This window comes from Chionomys nivalis, chromosome 22 (assembly GCF_950005125.1).
Source record: "Chionomys nivalis chromosome 22, mChiNiv1.1, whole genome shotgun sequence".
NCBI classification, from domain to species: Eukaryota; Metazoa; Chordata; class Mammalia; order Rodentia; family Cricetidae; genus Chionomys; species Chionomys nivalis.
The window spans coordinates 47,865,117-47,883,735 of NC_080107.1; the positions used below are offsets into that span (position 1 = coordinate 47,865,117).

At 52.8% G+C, this 18,619-nt stretch overlaps 1 protein-coding gene across 1 annotated transcript in view; it reads left to right on the top strand.

Annotated features, from left to right (window-relative positions):
- The first annotated feature begins 6,147 nt into the window (after positions 1 to 6,147).
- The window catches only part of Niban2 (niban apoptosis regulator 2), a 50,563-nt gene continuing 38,091 nt past the window's right edge, over positions 6,148 to 18,619 (top strand). The window contains exon 1 of the mRNA XM_057755784.1: positions 6,148 to 6,376. Within this exon, the coding sequence (XP_057611767.1) occupies positions 6,322 to 6,376 (55 nt within the window). The 5' untranslated portion in view covers positions 6,148 to 6,321. The remainder of the gene's footprint in view (positions 6,377 to 18,619) is intronic.

Here is an 18,619-nt window from a genome sequence, read left to right on the forward strand (position 1 = left end):
ACCAGGTTATGAGCTGCAGTTCCTCCCACTGCCCAAGGGGGAGGTCTGGGCCTGGTGCCAGGGTCCTTCCGTACCACAGGGCATGCCAACCGGGTAAACAGAGGTGGACACATGATATTCCTTAAAAACAAAATCTTGATTCATCCACACGCCCTGCAGTTTACTGGAGGTGTTTGTTTTGTTTTTCTCTTCCTCTATTTCAAGTCTGACAGGTTTGTGTGGCAAGCAGAGCTGGGGCTTGGAGCCAACCTGGGGGGGAGAGGAACCTGGGGGGCAACTAAGACCCTTCGTTCTTCCTACAGGACAAGGAAGGGTGCACTGGACGAGCCCTCCTGGAGACCCTAGAGAAATGCTTGCCCTGCTCTGGGCTCCAGTCCAGGCTCTGGCTCCAGCCTTCTGACCTCCCTTTCAGAGTAAAGGCTCATTATTCTTCACCTTCGGGTTGCTGTTTCCAAATGTGCTTTAGGGTGGGGCTGGGCAGGGCAGCCCTGCTGAGAGGCAGGCTGACAGAAGCCACTTCCTGACAGAGGGCTGGTGAGTCAAGGGCTGTAGGTGGCTTTCTTTGTTTAGGAGGGGTAGAACCAGCGTGCGGGCCTCAGTGTTCCTTCCCTCCTTGCCCCGATCCTGGATCCTGCATTCCTACCCTTTGTCCATATTCCTGGAGTCACCAAGGAGAGGGTGGGAGTCTGTGGAGGAGAGACAGCCTCTGGGCTGTGACAGGAGATCATTTTTGCAGGGTGAGAAAGTCTAACTATGGAAAGAGGTCATATGGAAGAAGGGGCTAGGGAGATGGCACAGTTGGTAAGCATCTCAGACCTGGTCAAGACCAGATTCCCAGCACCCACCCAAAGGCGCAGGAGCCTGTGCCGGAACAGGACATGCATCTGTAATCCTGGCCCCAGGGAGGCAGAGACAGGCAGCTAGCTTAGCTTTCAAATTCAGTGGAAGACCCTGTCTCAGAAAATAAGGTGGAAAGTGATTGAAGACGACACTGATGTTGACCTCTGACCTCCACGTGCTAAAACACAGGGGCTGTACATATAGCACACACTCACTCAACATCCCTTAGGAAACAAACGGAAGATAGGAACGAAAGGTAAATGGACCAAGGGTGCAGGTAACAGAGAACTAACTGGTTTCTCATGTGTCATGTCTGAGCCCCAGCGTGACAGGAGAAAACACAAATGACCACTGTCCTGTGCACGTATGACAACACATGGCAGCTGGGTGGTGGTGAGGCACGCCTTTAATTCCAGCACTCGGGAGGCAGAGGCAGGCGGATCTCTGTGAGTTCAAAGCCATCCTGGTCTACGGAGTGAGTTCCAGGACAGCCAGGGAGTGTTACACAGAGAAACCCTGTCTCGAAAAACCAAAAAAGGAAAGAAAGAAAGAAAGAAAGAAAGAAAGAAAGAAAGAAAGAAAGAAAGAAAGAAAGAAAGAAAGAAAGAAAGAGGGAGGAAGAAAGAAAGACAAGACATTGCAATTGCGGTCTACTTGTGTCTGGAAGGCACAGTGTTGGGGAGGCTGCCGCACAGTGTGACAGCTCGTGTCTGGCATGCGTAAGCCCTAGGTTATATACAAGGTACTTAAAAAAAGAGTCATTTGGGAGAGGCACAAGGAAGGGGGATGGGTGTGAATACGGGCAAAGGACAATGATATAAAGTATATGAAAATGTCATCACACCCATTATTTCGTACACTTAGTACAAAAGTTAATGAAAAACAAAGAAATAAAAGGTGAACATGAAAAAGACCCAGGCCATTGAGAAATTCTCTGCTGTCAGCTTCCTGGAATCCATATACTGATGACTATATTCACTTTTTTTTTTATAAAAAAAAAAACCAGGGAAGGGCTAAGGGATAGCTCAGAGGTGGAATGCTTGCTTAGCACAAGCAAGACCTCAAGTTCCCTTCCTAGCAAAAACAAAAAGCAAGCGTCAAGTTCCTTATTCCTCTCTGAGCCAGAGCCATAACTGCCCTGGTTGGTTAACACAGAAGATGGCTAAGCTCTTCCAGAGAGCTCTGCAATGTTCTCAGAACAAGCCCCATCCTCCAAGCTCCAGCTGCCTCCTCATCTGGTCCCACCCATCCAAGACAAAGCCCTTTCTCCCTTCCCCCTCCTGCAGGAAGTCTTGACACAACCATATGACCTCAAGGGCCTAAGTGGACTCTGCCTTTTCCCACTGACACCCTTAATTCCCATATCTTTCTTACATCTCCATGGACCTATCCTTGGAGTCACCTGCAATCCCAGCATCTAGGAGGCTGAAGCAGGAAGATGCTCCAAGTTTGCAGCCTGGCCCAGACTACATAGTGATTCTAAGCCAGTCTGGATGTTGTGCAACAGCTCCCAATACACTTCTCCCCGCACGGTACAAACCAGTGTTTGAGGCAAGCCTGGGCTACACAGCAAGTTCAAGGCCAATCTGAAATAAACTTAGAACTTTCGAGGGCTTGCTCAAAGCGCCCAGGACTGGGAATACACCAGAGTGGTGACTGGTGGTGTTTGCTTGCAGGTACCAACTCTTAACTCAGTCCTCAGCGCCACACACATACAAACCCAGTATAGCCAGGCGGTGGCACACACCTTTAATCCCAGCACTTGGGAGGCAGAGGCAAGTGGGTCTCTGAGAGCAAGGCCAGCCTGTCTTGAAACCCCCTCCCCCATGACACGTACTAAAACATCCCTCTGGGGAGATGGGGATTTAGCCCAGCGATATGTATGCTTGCCTAGCGAGCACAAAGCCCTGGATTTGGTCTCCAATTGTACCCTTCAGTCCCCAGAAGGACAAACCGCTTCCATTCTCTGTGCTCCAGGAGCTTATTATCTTATTATCTTTTTTCTTTTTGTCAGGGTCTCTATTGTGCGGCCCTGGCTGTCCTGGAACTCGCTCTGGAGACCAGGCTGACCTCAGACTCCCAGAGATCCGCCTGCCTCTGCCTCCCGAGTGCTGGGATTAAGATGTGTGCTACCATGGCCAGTTTACTGTTTTTTTTTTTAATTTTTTATTATTTATTTATTTTACTTCTTTTCTTAAAAAGATGTATTTATTTATTATGTATACAGCATGTGTGCCTGCAGGCCAGAAGAGGGCACCAGATCGGTTGTGAGCCACCATGTGGTTGGTGGGAATTGAACTCAGGACCTCTGGAAGAGCAGCCACTGCGCTCTTCACCTCTGCGTCATCTCTTCAGTCTCCCCCCCACCCTCTTCTTCTGTAGTCAATGTTTCTGTGTGCATTCAATAAATCTAAAATTCTTAGGGACTGGTCTCAAGGTTGGAGGTAACTATTCTCATATATGAACAGCACCCTACATTTTACAGAACCTTCCTGCTTTTGAGGTCATAGGAGCTCAAGGTAATTCAGTGACAGAGGACAGAGGTCTAAGGAAAGGGTCCTTGTGCGAGGGGCTTGGCATGCATTCTGGGAAGTATGTGTGTTCCAGGCTCTAAGCCTGGGTGCACCACGAAGGGCAGGGACAGTCCACCAGTCAGCCTTCTCCACCTGACCCAGGCCTCCAGCGTGGCTGAGGAGATGACTGGGAACCAGCTAGCTCTAAGTGTCCTTTCCCCAGGTAGAACAAGCCTTTCTAGGCTGTGTAGTTGAGGCTGAGGGAAGAGGATAAAATGACAACGTCACTTGCTCCAGGCGGTGTAAAGAACGTGACACCTAGTGTCAGAAGTGTTGGCCTTGGCCCTACTGTGAGACTTGGACAGAAGTCACTTTCCTTCTCTGGGCCTCCTCTGCACAAGGAAACCAGAAGTCCCCTCCAGCTTGACTTCAGCTCTTCCTGATGGCTTTGCCACCTGAATGCATCCTGTTTCTCATAGGTTCGGTCTCTGCTGTGTGGGGCCCCACTCCCTGAATGTCCTTTCGTTAGTGCTTGCTGTCACAATTCTTGTTTTTCAACTTTCAACTCTGGAACTAGTCCTAAAGCACCGTACTTAAAACACTTCGGAAGGGCAGGGACCAGAATGGCATTTCTGTTTATTGAAGAGGCACTGGGCTAGGCATTTGGTCTTTTTTGACCTTCCCCACAAAGCATCATTATTCTTCCTTGACAGATAAGGAAACTGAGGCTCCGTAAGGAATGCTACCTGTCCAGGGTCACAGAGGGTAGGGTAGCCTGGACTTCCTCATCTGTTCACCCTTAATATCTCTATGTGCGTGTGCGTGTGTGTGTGTGTGTGTGCACATTTAAGGTACCACAGGAATCAGGGCCCTCCTGGTTTATGTTAGACAAGAATTAGATCACTGACTTACTTCAACTTTCATTTGTTTGCTTGCTTTTCCGAGACAGGGTTTCTCCGTGTAGCCCTGGGAACTCGCTCTGTAGACCAGGTTGGCCTCAAACTCAGGAATCCACCTGCCTATGCTTCCTGAGTGCTGGAATTAAAGGCGTGTGCCACCACTGTGCAACTTTTCTTTTTTAAAACCTTTTTATATTTTTAATTTATTATTATTATTATTTTGGTTTTTTTGGAGACAGGGTTTTTCTGTGTAGCCCTGGTTGTCCTGGAATATACTGCGTACATCAGGCTGTCCTTGAAACCAGAGATTTACAGGCCTCTGCCTCCCAAGGGCTGGGATTAAAGGCATGTGCCACCACTGCCTGGTTTAGCCACTGGTATTTTGAAAGAAGATCTTCCTCAGACTGACCTCAAACTTGCGATGCAGCCTACTTAGGCTGACCTCAAACTCTTACAGCTTATTTTGTTGATTTGTGTGTATGTGTGTTTTCCCATATGAGTTTATTTGCCCCAGGTGAGTGTTGGAACCTGTGGAAGTCAGAAAGGGGGCATCAGATACCCTGGAACAGTAGTTACAGGCACTTGTGAGCCACCTAATGTGGCTGCTGGGACCTGAACCTGAGTCCTCTGCGAGCGGCAGTACTGCTCTGTAGTCTGAGTCAGCTCACCAGCCCGGTAGCCTCAATCTTGACCTTCCTCCCTTCTTCCCCACTGCAGGGTTATCAGGCACGCACCGCTACACTCGGCTTCACAGGGTATCTTGCAAAAGGCTCAGCAAATGAATGTTTAGCACAGCAGCTGACTGGAAGCATGACTGAGGGCCTGCATCACCCCAGTCCTTTCCCAACCTACCTCCTGCGGCGGTGACAGGTGCTTACTTAGAGGGAACTGTTATGATCCTCGTTTGCTGAGGTGTCAGAGTTACAGGGAGAGCAGCTAATAACGGGGTGGAATGCACAGAAGTGTTGAGCTGAGAGATGCGAGCAAGCAGCAACTGGCCAGCCCTGGTCACAGACGCAGGACGTATCTGAACCAAAACAGTCCAAGGTACCTAGTCTAGTCTAGTCGGCCTCCTCTACAGCTTGGGAGGTCCAGAAACCGGAATACTTTCTTCTGGTGCTAGTGACCCACCCATGCCCTGCCCTACAGTCCAAGTACCCAAAGTCCGAGGTCTCCACTTTTTCATTTCAGATACGCTTTTGCAAACTGTAAAGAGCCATTCCTGCTTTGCTCGGTTCGGCAAGCCGCCTTCCGAATGCCCACAGGCCCCGCCTGAGGAATGACCTCCTGGCTCTGGGGCCCTGATATCTTTGGGCTCAGGCCATATTGCCTCCCCTCCCCAACCTTCCCTTCCCATGTCCCTCCATCCTCCACCCTATCCTAGTCCATTTCCCCTCCCCACCTGCCCCTATCTGTTGTGCAAGATGGGCTGGCACACCTTCTGGGGCAGGTCCGATCAAGGCCAAGGGACTTCCCTAGTGCGGGCAGCTGCGGAGGAGATTGGGGGCAGGGGGCAAGACGAGAGGAACTGGAGGAATGCTGAATTCCCGCACGTCCGTCCAGGCGTCCCCTTGCAGTCCCTACATCCTCCTCGGCATGAGGAAGGAGGGGAGATGCTCTGGCTGCAGTCCCCCAGGGCGCCCAGTTTTCTGCGATGCCCCCACCAGCCTTTTCTTCTCTGCTATCTGAATTTGGCGCACACCCGGCGCGTCTGTCCCGGGTCTCCCTTCCGGGGATCTTCTCTTTGTCTAAGTCTCCCCGCTGTCTCGAGGACCCCGCCCTCCCTGGACTGGAGGGGAGGGCGTGGCTCTGTCGGGGGCGTGGTCTGTCCTGGCGGGGCGGGGCGGGGCGGGCAACGGGGCCTGGGCGCCGGCTGGAGAGGCTACGGCGGCGGGTGGGCAGGCGGGACGCGGCTGAGATCCTGGTGGGAGTGGAGCGGAGCCCAGACGGCTGCGGGGCTGCGGGGCTGCGGGGCTGCGGGGCGGCGGGAGTGGGGCCTGCGGACTCCATGGCGCCAGCGGCGTCCGTCTGAGTAGCAGGGGCGGATCCGGCCGCGGCTTCTCCTCGCCATGGGAGACGTGCTGTCCACACACCTGGATGACGCGCGACGCCAGCACATCGCAGGTGAGGACCGCTCAGCGTCACGCCGGCCTCGGGCTCCGCGGGGCACCCCGGGCCACGCCTCCGCCTTCGCTGGGTCGGGGAGGGGGTCCCGGAGAGTCAAGGCCCGGGGCGGGGCATAGCCGGTCAGACCCTTGCCCTTCCTCCGATCTTGTTCTCTCTCAGCTTGGGCGGCCCTTCCAGGCCTTAATATGTGTTCCCTTCCCACTTTGAAGAGCCTGAGACCCCATTTCTCTGCTGGAACTTGCTCCTCTCGGAGCCCCGTCAGGCCAGAACCCTGCACCTATACCGTAGATCGCGTGACCGCGGGGTCGCATCCTCATCTTCCCAGCAACGTTCCAAGCCTACCCACTCACTACTCCGGACTCTGCCACACTTAGTCAGAGCTTCCTGACTTCCCCGCGCAGCCGACCTGTCCCACCTCTCCCTGGCTTCAGTCCCCGTACACGTGGCTGAAGCTTCCAGGGGGATGGGCCCTTGGAAGGCCTGGGACCTCACGTGGAGAGTGGGGCTAAGGAGAGATGGCGTGCCTTAGAAGGGCCAGGTCCCTGGCCTTTGAGTTGGCTCCAATTCAGCAGAGTGCTGGCACTACAGCTTAGAGGGGCGGCTGGTCATGGCCAGAGCTGGCTCCTTCAGGGTCAGTGTCCAGCCTCCCAGTGCGGTCCTTCAGCTAGCCTTGCGCTCCACCTGTCACGGCATGGTGAACACTTCTCAAGGAGTTGCTTCTCCCAAGTCTGTGGAGGAGGAGTTCAGCATCTTGGGTTGATTGTGGAGAATGGGAAACGGGGTGAGAATCTTAGGCTGTCCCCAAACTCAGTTTGGACTGACAACACGGGCAGGTCAGGCCAGGCAGTCCTGAATGTAATTTCAGCTTTTTGCTTAGGTGTGTGATCTTGAACCGGTCTCTTAATGCCCTAGAGCCTCGGTGTTATCTTTGAAAGAGGTTGGTGTTGCTTAGTACAGGGCATAGAGCAGGCACTGAGAGGTGGGGTGCGAGCCAGTTGGGGTTCTTGGAGAACAAGAAGAAGAAAAGATCCCCTGATCTTGTCTCCCTGTACTGTGGCGTCCCTTACGTGGTCTTGATGTCCTGCTGAGTGCCTACCCCACATTCTCTTGAAAGCAGGGACCCTTTGAGAACAATGACAGGTGCCCCTTACTCTCCCCCACCTCCCTCTATCTACCCTAACAGGGTACAAAGAGGGGCCAGAGAAGGACTGCCCAGTGACTGGGCCTGAGCTGGTGGCCTGAGCTTCCCTTTGTGCTAGCCCTGAAGTTGGGCACAGACATGGTGACTTAGAACAAATCAGATCATTTCTCACCTCTGAACAGTTGGGGGTTAAGTCCTGGAAGGCCTCCTTGTAGGACTAGGTCTGGGCTCAGGAAGGGCCGGGCGGAGCCTTCCTGTCCCTTCCCTGTTGGTGGCAACCTCCTGGGGTTCTGTAACAGTCCCTCCATTCAGGGCCTCCTCTCAGGGCTCTCAGCAAGCATGGGTGGGGTGTGCCCTACTTCAGTGGGTTTTTTCCTTTCCCCACACCCAGAGCTCCCACCTTCCCAAGTCGTGGGCTGAGAATCCACCTCTGCCCTACTGGCCAATTCCCAGAGTGGATCCTGAGCCAGGGATGGTAAAGTGGCCTCCTCTGGAGAGGGCTGAGTTTGTTTTGTGGATACAGGCTGAGGAAAAGAGGGTTGTGCCCACTCAGCCTGCTTGCCTCTCCTCCTAACACTTAAGTGCTATTAATAACCCCCTTAGATGCCTTAGATTCCATGGCAAGCTCACCTGGAGGGGGGAGGGTCCTGAAGTGTCTGGTGGGGGACTGTAAGAAGGCAGCCCAACAGAGAGAAGAACTTCCTTAGAACCTGTTGGAGGGAAATGGGGTCGTGTTTTTGGCATCTCCAGCCACCCATTCACTCTCCTCACCCCACCCAGCAGGTACTAGAGGAGTCCATAGCAGATGATTGACATTCCAGAGCCCTCCCTACCTGCTGAAGTGTCAGCTGTGGGAACACCCCTTCCCACAGGGCCCTCAAGCTCCCAGGCCTGTCAGGGTGCTGCGGCTTGGCTGGCAGCCTTGTCCCCTCCCCTAGCAGGTGAGCAGGTGAATGCCAGCCTGCAAGTCCTGGCAAAGGTCAGGCGTGCTCTTACCCAGGGTGCTGTTTTGCTGCCCCGGCACCTTTTATCCTGCGATTTCAAAGCCTCTGGCAAGCAGAGGCTTGTTCCTGCCCAGTGCTGGCAATGCTGGTAGCAGGGTGGTTTGTGCACTTGGTGTGGAACGGGCCTGAGAGCTAGGGAACCATTGTCACCTAGGGGCTGCTTATTTTCCCTGGATATGAACAGAATGGGGTGTGGTACCGGGTGGCTGAAGTCCCTTCTAGTTATGAGGGACTAAAATTCCCTACAGATCTGACTGGAACAACTTTAAGTCCCGACTCAGACTGCACAAGTGTTAGCTGACTGACTTTCGGTCAGTGTATGAGTGTTTTGCTCCCATGTATGTCTGTGCACTGAATGTGGTCTTGCTCTGAGAAGGACCGGCATCAGACCCCCTGGAGCTGGAGTTAGAAATGGTGGTTAGCTGCCATGGGGGTGCTGGGAATCAAGCCCACATCCTGCAAGAACAATGTTCTTAACCAGTGAGCCATCTCTCCAGCCCTCTCTCTTTTCTTTGTAAGCCCTCCTCCACCGCTGAGGTGTTTCTCAAGCCTTTATTATTGCTATTTTGAGACAGTTTTACTAAGTTGCCCAGGCTGCCTTGAACTCAGTTTGTAGCCCAGGCAGGACTTGAATCTAAGCTCCTTTTGTTTCTCAAGTCCTGACTATCTGGGATTACAGGTCTGTGCCACCGCACACACCTGCCCTCCCATTTACTGAGGATTGAATCTCAGTGTCCTTATCAGTGAGATGGGAATGACAATGGTAGCTAGGTGCTGCTGGGAGGATCTAGTGGCTCAGCACAGATAAGGTGCTACCCAACCTAGTACTTGGGCAGAAGCACTCAGCAAACATCATATTAGTGAGATTGTTCTGGGGTTTCTGTGATTAGATTCCCTCTAATGTTGATGTTCAAAGGGGTGGGTGAGGTTTGTCCTGTCTCTGAAGTCAGATTGGCCAGTTCCCTGGATCTGAGGAGAAACCAGTTTTTCAGAAGCCTCGATTCCTGGCTTCTTGCACTGTGGCGGCTCTGTGTGGTGGACGTGGTCTGTGTGGTGCGGGTTGAGAGATTAGCGACAGGTACAGTGGCAGCAGAGTGTGCAGAAGGAACCAGAAGATAGACAAATGACCGAGCTATATCAGACCATCCTTTCCACGAGATAGACGACAGGACTCTCAAACGTGTTCTGAGCCCTTTGAGGGATTTCATGCAGAAACCAGGACGCTGCGAGTGAGGGCTGGGGACCGGCCCCTGAGCTGCTACCTGCAGGGGGAGAGCTGGCGCTGGCTGCCATGGGGGAAATCTCCCTTCTCCAGGACATCCTCAGGGGTTCCACCATTGTGGGTCACCGCTCAGTAAAGGTGCAAGTCTTGCCCCACAGAGGGCAAACTGTGTCAGCACTTGTGCTCCTGCGTGTTCCACCCACCTGCCCTGCTCTCCCTGCTCCTGGCTAATTCTTTTTTTTAAAAATCACACTTTGCTGAGACCCAGTTCCACACTCTGTACCGTCTACCCACAGAGAATGTTTTTTACTGTATTGACTGAAGTGAGCAACTATCTCCACAGGTAATCTGGGGGACATTTCAGCCTGCTGGAAATACACCCTGAACCCATCAGTAGCCACCACACCCCACCCTCCCTGTTCTCTCAACCCTAGGCAGCCTTTGCCAAATTGCCAAAGCAGTGTGCATCTGGACACTTTAGGAGGGGACGTATAAAAACCAGATCTTCCATCTTTCTTTCTTGGCCATCGCTCCGCAGAAGAAATCATTTGTCTGGTCACCTCTTCCCTATTGGCTCACTCCGATAGCTGTTTTTTTCCTTTCCCTCAAAGTGCCATTCTGTGCCTGGGGCAGTGTTATTTGTCCATGGCCCTGGTAACAGCTGCTTGGGTTTTTACTGGCATCTTGTAGTATACATTGTGCTGCTTAAACATCCTATATATAGCTTGCGCTAGGAGCTGGTATCAGAGGCATGAAGGAGAACTTCTGGGGAATATGAATACATCCATGCTTAGCCTTTGGAAGGTGACAAACATTTCATATCATTCTGCCAAGACCTACTTTATTACTGGGTTATCGCCCTTTGTGATAACCGGTTATGAAAAAGGGATCATGTTTCTTTGTCAAGAAAAGCAAATAATATCTGTTTGCAGATTGATCTTAGCAACCCCCACGCCTCTACCTCTCCACTTGTAAAAGTGGCTCCAGGTGCAGGAGTGAAGGTTGTAGGTGTTCCCTACAACCTCCCCCCTCCCTGCTGCCTAATTGTCATGGGGGCTTTGCCCAGAGACTTTGCAGGCCGCCGGATGCTTGATCCAGGCCTGGGTCAGCCTCTGTGGGTGAAGCTGTCTGGGCACTCTGCTATCTCTTGTGGTGAGTCTTACATAATGTGCTTTTGTTGGCTTTCCTGCTCTCCCCTCCCCCCAGCCTCCTCTAGTCTTCTATTTGGTCCTCTCCCACCCGTTAGCCTGTGCTCTGGCCTCTTGGGGGCCTCCCACCTCACCCTCCAGGCCTTCCCACACAGGCTGCCAAAAGAGACCTTTCTAATCCCAAACTGGGCCATAGCCCGCCCTCCCTGCCTCCTGCCGCCTAAGGAATGAGGCTGAAAGACAAGAAGGGCGGCTCACCCACCCTGCCTGACCACGTCGTCCTTTTGTAGCGTTTCCCGCCTGCCCAATCATGGTGGTAGGTTGCTGGGACTGTGACTCAACACTGTGTGTCTTGCCTCTTTCTCTAAACCATTTGCAATAAACATCTTTTCCACAGTCTGCACATCTTTCAAGGTGAGGCGTTTCTTAGCCGTTCTCTCAGTGTTGCCTTTGGGTTGTTCCTGCCCTGTTGGTTCTTAGCGCAATCTCCTATGCCTGATTCCTCCCTGGCTGTGCTTGGCCGCCCTGCTGAAGCCAGATTCATCCTGCATACTCTACCCCTACCCTGCCTCTTTTATTCATCTGGACACTTCCAGGAAGGATCCCTCCTGGGAGCCCAGGGGACCTCTCTGAGCATCTGTTAGATGCTAGTGCATTTGAAGGGACTGCCCATGAGTTGTTAGCATGGACTGAAGTCTGTGGCCTCTGGGTATGTGGCCCCAGTAACTGCTCCCCTGGCCTGCTGCCCACAGGGGCTGGTCTATTTCCTGTCTGAGAATGGCGGGTGATAGAGAAGGGAGGGGCGGTTCTCAGGCTGTGAATGCTAAAATAGTTTTATTTATTTATTTAGACACAGCCTTTTATAATCCGAGCTGTCCTCAAACTCACTGGGTAGCTGATGATGACCTTATACCTCTTGAGTGTTAAGATTTTAGGCGGGAATCAAACCCAGGGCCTCATGTGTGTTAGGCAAGAGCTCTACCAACTGAGCCACAGCCCAGCCCAACTCTTTTAACTGAGCACTTACTCTGTGCCATGCCGTCCTCTGCCTGGATCACCTCTCAGAATTACCTCCATGGAAGGCAGGAAGCAGCGAGAGCAAGGTCTTAGTGACGAAATCCCCACTGTGACTGCATAGCTATGATTCTCAGGGGGACAGTGTGGGAAGGGCCCCAGAGAGACACAGATAGGGGCCTGGCAGGAGGGAGAGGAGGGAGACTGTGCGGCTTGGGCCAGAGGCTCTGGGAGGCTGCCCGGCTATATCCCACCATGGCGGAGGCATTACTCAGTCTGAGACTCACAGTCTGCCCTACCCCCTCCCCAGGCAGAGCTCTTGACTCACTCACTACACACGGTCGGTCGCAGAAGCATCATCCTGCGGTTACAGATTCCTGCACTGCCTTTTCCTCCCCGGCCCCACCCCCACCCACTTCCCTGCCTGGGGAAGAAGGACTTTCTGAAGCCCGAGTGGGGAGCAGAGCCACGCTCCTCTCTAGGTGGAGTTTCAGGGCCTGAGTCACCGAGGAGGCTTGATGGTGAAACTGGGAGAACCGGAAGTGCTGCCTGTGTGGTGCCCTGCCCACTTGGGACCTGGTCCCTTGAGGAAATGTGCTGACTCCAACCCGTGATGAAGGGACCGTGGGTCGGCTGCCACAGTGTGTGTGGGGCTTGGGCTCTGTCTCTAGATGAATTGGTGTCCCTGGGCCTCAGGGGTCTCTGTAAAAGATGGAGGTTGTTTTGCCATCATAGAGCAGCATGGTAATCTGTGGATAGTGCAGTGTAGGGTGGCAATGAGTGAATGACAGCTATTTTGTTTTGAGACAAGGTCTCACGTATCTGAAGTTGCCCTTGAACTTGCTCTGTAGCCCGTGGACTCCTGGTCCTCTCACCTCCACCACGTGCTGGCATTGCAGTTCTATGACACCGTGTCCTGTGTGTGCGGTGCTGTGCTGTTTGCAGGTCCTGATGCATGCTCAGCAAGCGCTGACTGAGCTATGCCCTCAGCTTGATTGGTAGCTTAAATTTATTTTTTTTTGTTTGGTTTTTGGTTTTTTGAGACGGGGTTTCCTGTTGTCGCCCTGCCTGTCCTGAAACTCACTCTCTAAATCAGTTTGCATTCAAACTCAGAGACACACTTGCCTCTGCCTCCTGAGCGCTGGGATCAAAGATGTGCGCCACCACCACCCAGCTTTTACATTTTTTTTAATTGTCTGTGTGTGTGTGTGATGTGTGTGGTGCACGTGGGAGACCAGAGGATGCCTCTGTGGTTCTCTTCTTCCACCTTTACATGGGTTCTGGGGAATCGAACTCTCATGTTTACATGGCAAGGGCTTTCAGCATCTGGGTTTGTCCATCCCACACGATAGCTTTTTTGGTTGTTACTTTACTGGGCCTGCTCGACACCTCAGGAGATATGGCTGATTTGTCTGCCCCCTCGCGTGTGGCCAGCCAGTGTCCCGGGAAGCAGGCATGTCCTAGCCTGAGCAACTCCAGCCTTTGGTTCAGGACCCCTGAGGTATTCAGCCTGTGTGCAGAGCTGTGGGGTGGGGCTGTGGTTCCCCCAGTGTTGTCCACTCTGTGTCTGTCTTGAGTTGGGACACAGAAGATAAAGACACCGTGTGTCCAGAATTAGATTTATGAATCTGAACCTGGTCCTGTCGATTATTTGCTGTGTGATCCTGGCCAGAGGTTGTGCCTCTCTGATTGGTCTCCCCATTTGTGACCTCAAGATCAGTACCCTCTTTTGAGAATTCTCTGCCTTTGAAAACCCTTTCCCAGGACTCTCAAGGCCCTACCAGGTGGGATACTGTGTGGAAACAGTGGTCCATGCCTCTCAGACCTTCTCCAGGTGATGCACTCTGGCCCCTGACATCCTGGTCATTTTTCCTTTATCTGCTCAGTCAATAGTCATGGAATTTCATCTGGGTTTAATGGTGTATGCTTGTAATCCCAGCACTCAGGAGATTGGAGCAGGAGGGTTAGGGTTCAGAATCATCCCAGGCTCCGTATCCAATTGGATGCCAGCCTGGGTTACATGATAGCCAGTAAGTGGTCCAGCAGGTAAAATGCCCACTGTGCAGACCCAACTCCGGCGAACAATCCCCAGATCTGTGGTGGAAGGAAAGACTGACTCTGTGACATTGTCCTCCCCACATGTGCCCTGGTATTCTCGAGGGCCTCCACCCCCAAACACACACACACAAACCCGTGACAGAGTGCTCAATTTAAAAGGAAGCCGAGACAGTTACAAAGCCCTTCCTGTGCTGGGGACAGGTTGATCAAACTTTCTCAGTGGTCATTTGCTTGGAGCTTCCTGGCTGGCTGTGTTCTCGCACGGAAGGTGGGGGAATGTGGAATGTGAGTGTTGGCCTTGACGAGGAGGGGCCTTGCCCTGACAGACCTGGGGGAGCCTTGGCTCATTCCCGGGTAGAAGTGACACCCAGTTGTGGTGGTGGGCTGAGCATGGGGGTGGGTGGTGATGGCCATACCCAGGTGGGGTGGAGTGGCCAAGGCCTCGGTGACAGTGACGAGTGGGGGGAGCGTCTGATGTGCACCAGTTTTGAGAGCTCCTGCACGCTCTTGGATGGAGAATGGCCTCCCACTTTTACCCTTCTGATGTCGGGAGGCTCGCTCTCCTCCCTGATGACTCCAAGTCTGAGAAGTGGGCTTCACAGATTCCAGCCGTACTGGGTCACCATGTGGGGTTGGGTCAGTGAAACCGTGTGGCAGGGTTTCCTGGTGTCTCAGCAACAGCTGCTATATAGAGTTCATGGAAGGACTCCTACCCAGGAAGTTTCCTCTCTCACAAGGAAATGCAAGGCTGGGAGCCAGTGAAATGGCTCAGCAGGTAAAGGAGCCTGTCACCAAGCCTGATGACCTAGCTGACCCCTGCAACCCAATGCTGCACATTGTCCCCTGACCGCCACACATGTGTAGTGGTGTGTGTCCTCTCCCCCAGACACACAAAATAAATAAGATATAAACAGAAATCAAAATAAGAAAGCTGAAGCTGGGTGGTGGCGGTGCACGCTTTTAATCCCAGCACTCGGGAGGGGCAGAGGCAGGCAGAGCTTTGAGTTTGAGGCCAGCCTGGGCTACAAGAACTAGTTCCAGGACGGGCTCCAATGCTACAGAGAAACCCTGTCCTGAAATAAACAAACAAACAAACAAACAAACAAAACCGGGCAACAACAACGAAAAAGAAAGTAGAGGAAGGATGTCTGTGCAGACATCCAGGAGGAAGACTAAATTGTGCCTTGTAAAGTGTGAACCCCACGTTCCCTCTCTACAGGAAGCAGGCCACACAGTCTGAGTGCCAAGGGACTTTGGCAGGCCCTTCCTTTTGTCTGTCCCCACTCAGGACCCTTCCTCTCTTTGCTGCTCTTCATGGGTGGTCACTAAGCCAGTGTCGAGAGTGCAGCAGTTTCAATCAAGGAATGAAATAGGCATGCTGGATGGATGTCTAGTGCACAGAGATCCTGCTGAGGGAGGCAGGGCTTGTTCTCAAAGCCATCTCAGACCCCAGGGTAAGCTGCACGCTGGACTGAATCTGCCACATAAGGGTTGATTTTTGTGGAACTCTTGTGCAGGCCAGGAAGGTTCCAGCAAGCACACTATGGTTGCATGATGGACACAGTGGATGTTTATGCTTTCCTAAGTGCACTTTGGCTTTGAACACTCCATCAGGAGGCCGTGTGCCTGTTTGTGATGGGGCGACAGAAGGCTTCTGCCAGAGACAAAGCTGTGTGGCTTTGGTCATGGTCCCTCCTCGGAGCTGCAGGTGAAAGTAAGGAGGGAAGAATGGCTGGGCGGTGGTGGCGCACGCCTTTAATCCCAGCACTCAGAAGGCAGAGGCAGGTGGATCTCTGTGAGTTCGAGGCCAGCCAGGGCTACTACACAGAGAAACCCTGTCTCGAAAACAAAACAAACAAACAAACAAAAAAGTTGGAAACAGTGACCCCATTACTTGCCTTTGGAATATCTAAAGGCTCTATAGAGTTTTTGGCCTATGACAGGTGCCAGGGACATGGTGCTGACAGCCTAACCTTCTGATTCCTGTACTCTGGCCTCCTTCATGCTGGGGTCACAGATGTGTTCCACACATCTAGTTTCATGTGGTGCTGGGGACTGAACTCCAGGCCGTGTGCGTGCTCTGTAAGCAATCCCCCAAGTGAGACAGTCTCACCGCATAGTCCAGGCTGACCTTAATTTGCAGCAGTATTCCTGCCTCAGCCTTCCTGCCTCAGCTCCCCAAATCCTGAAATCTACAGGTTATGCGTCATCATAGCTGGTGCTCTGTGTGTGTGTGTGTGTTCGTTTTCTATTTAGCCGAGCTGAAACTCACTATGTAGACCAGGCTTTCTTTTTTTTGTTGTTGTTGTTTTTTTGTTGTTGTTTTTCGAGACAGGGTTTCTCTAGCTTTGGAACCTGTCCTGGAACTCCCTTTGTAGCCCAGGCTGGCCTTGAACTCCCAGAGATCCGCCTGCCTCTGCCTCCCGAGTGCTGGGATTAAAGGCGTGCGCCACCACCGCCCGGCCCAGGCTATCTTTTAAATCACAGAGTTGTGCCTGCCTTTGCTTCCTGAGTGCAGAGATTAAAAGCATGAGCCACCACACCCAGCTGTGATTCTTTTTTTGTTTGTTTGTTTGTGTTTGTTTTTTGAGACAGGGTTTTTCTGTGTAGCCCTGGCTGTCCTGGAACTCCCTTTGTAGACCAGGCTGGCTTTAAACTCAGAGACCTGCCTGCCTCTGCTGGGATTAAAGGCCTGTGTCTCCACCCAGCTAGGGCAGCTCTTGGGAATGTGAAGGGTGTGGGGAGAGTGGGAGATGGGACAGGAGCTTAAGTTTTGGAATCCACAAGTTTACTTAGAATTGCCTGGCCCCCAGGGTCCCTGCCTTGGCCTTAAAGTTGCTGTTGGGCAGCAGGTGAGTTTTTCTTCCTCTGGCCTGGACACCCCTGTCTCTTGGGTGGCACGATCGAAATGCTCTAAAAGTCAGAAGGCTAGGAGGAGTACAAGTTCAAGGCCAGCCTGGGACAAGCAAGGAGACCCTGTGGCGAGAGAACAAAGGGAAGGAAGGGTGGAAGGAAGGATGGATGGATAGACCAATCGATCTAACTGATTTTGTCCTTCATTTCACCACTGAGTGAACCGAGGCCCCGAGAGTGGAAAGGAAGAGCCCACAATCCAGAGGCCACAGAACTGGACAGGACGCCTGACTGCCTTCCCCGCCAAGGACCAGCACAGACACAGCCAGGGAAGGGTGACTGGGCTGGGTCAGGCTGCAGGGGTATAATTTGAAAACTGAGTAAACAAACAAGTCCTCATTGAGCAAGGCAGACTCTGTGCAGCTCACAGACGGCCTGTGTCTGAGGACGGCCCGGGCTTGTCCACTCACAGACAGAAAGTTGTATTTGGTTAAAAATAGCCAAAGCCCTACTCTCCTCCCACCCCCACCCTGTATTTAAGGCTGCCAGGAAAAGGGGAGGGGGGACAGATTGCCCCTCCTTGTGGGAAGCTGGACCCACTCCCCTGGGAATGGCTATAGGGCGGCTCTCCAGGCTTTGCTCAAGACAGTCACTGTGTGTCTCTGGGCCTCAGTTTCCCCTTCTTTAGGGGAGACGGTGTGAGTCCAGTAGGTGAACATAGCAGGCCCTTTGTGTGTCTGGTGTGGCTCTGGCTAGGGCCCCAGAAGTTAGTCCTTTAGTCTTGGCCTGAGGCAGGGGCTTCTGCAGTGGGCAAAGGGGTTATTTTCTTAGCGACCCAGGACCCCTTATCCTTCTAGGCGGGGCTGTTGCAGGCTGCACACGCAGCTCAGCTTTCCTGTTTTCCTGTGGAGACTGTTGTGGAATCCAAGACTAGCTGCTTGGGGTCTTGCCCTGCTGGCTTGGGCCTCTCCACCCCCACATGGGGCCCAGCAGACTTCCTGTGCAGTTAGGGGCTATCCTCCCCCGCCCCCAGTCACATGGAGAGTTTTTAAGAGGCCAACTCAGTATATCAGAGGCCAATCAGCAAAAAGACGAACTCAGAGTTATGTGTAACCTTGCCTGACACCTGCCTCCTCTGAGCTTTGTTTTCCCCATAGTGCAGTGTCCTGACACCTTCAGACCCTTCCAGGCTCCTCTGCACCTTGGAGTCATGTTATAGAGACTGAAGGACATTACAGGACTCAGTCTCATTTTGTAGCCCCTGTTCTTGGGATCGGGGGGGGGGGGTAACACGACTGCCCTGGCTGCCGTCCTTACTAAGATATTTGTAGCACCTGAGGTCTGGCGCCACTGGGCTTCCCTGGGTGGAGAGTGGCAGTTCTGGCTGGTTTTATGTCAATTTGACCAAGCTAGAGTCATCAGAGAGGAAGGAAGGAGCCTCCGCTGAGGAAATGCCTCCTTGAGATCCCGCTGTAAGGCATTTTCTCAATTAGTGATCAATGGGGAAGGGGTCAGCCCGTGGTGGGTGGTGCCATCCCCGGGCTGGTGGTCCTGGGTTCTATGAGAAAGTAGGATGAGCAAGCAAAGGGAAGCAAGCCAGTAAGCAGCACCCCTCCATGGTGTCTGCATCAACTCCTGCCTCCAGGATCCTGCCCTTCTTGAGTTCCTGTCCTGATTTCCTTTGGTGATGAACAGCAAATAATTATAAGTCAAAAGTTTTCTTCCCAACTTGCCTTTTGATTGCTGTGTTGTATCACAACAATGGAAACCCCAAGTAGAAGAGGGGCTTGGGTGGTGACG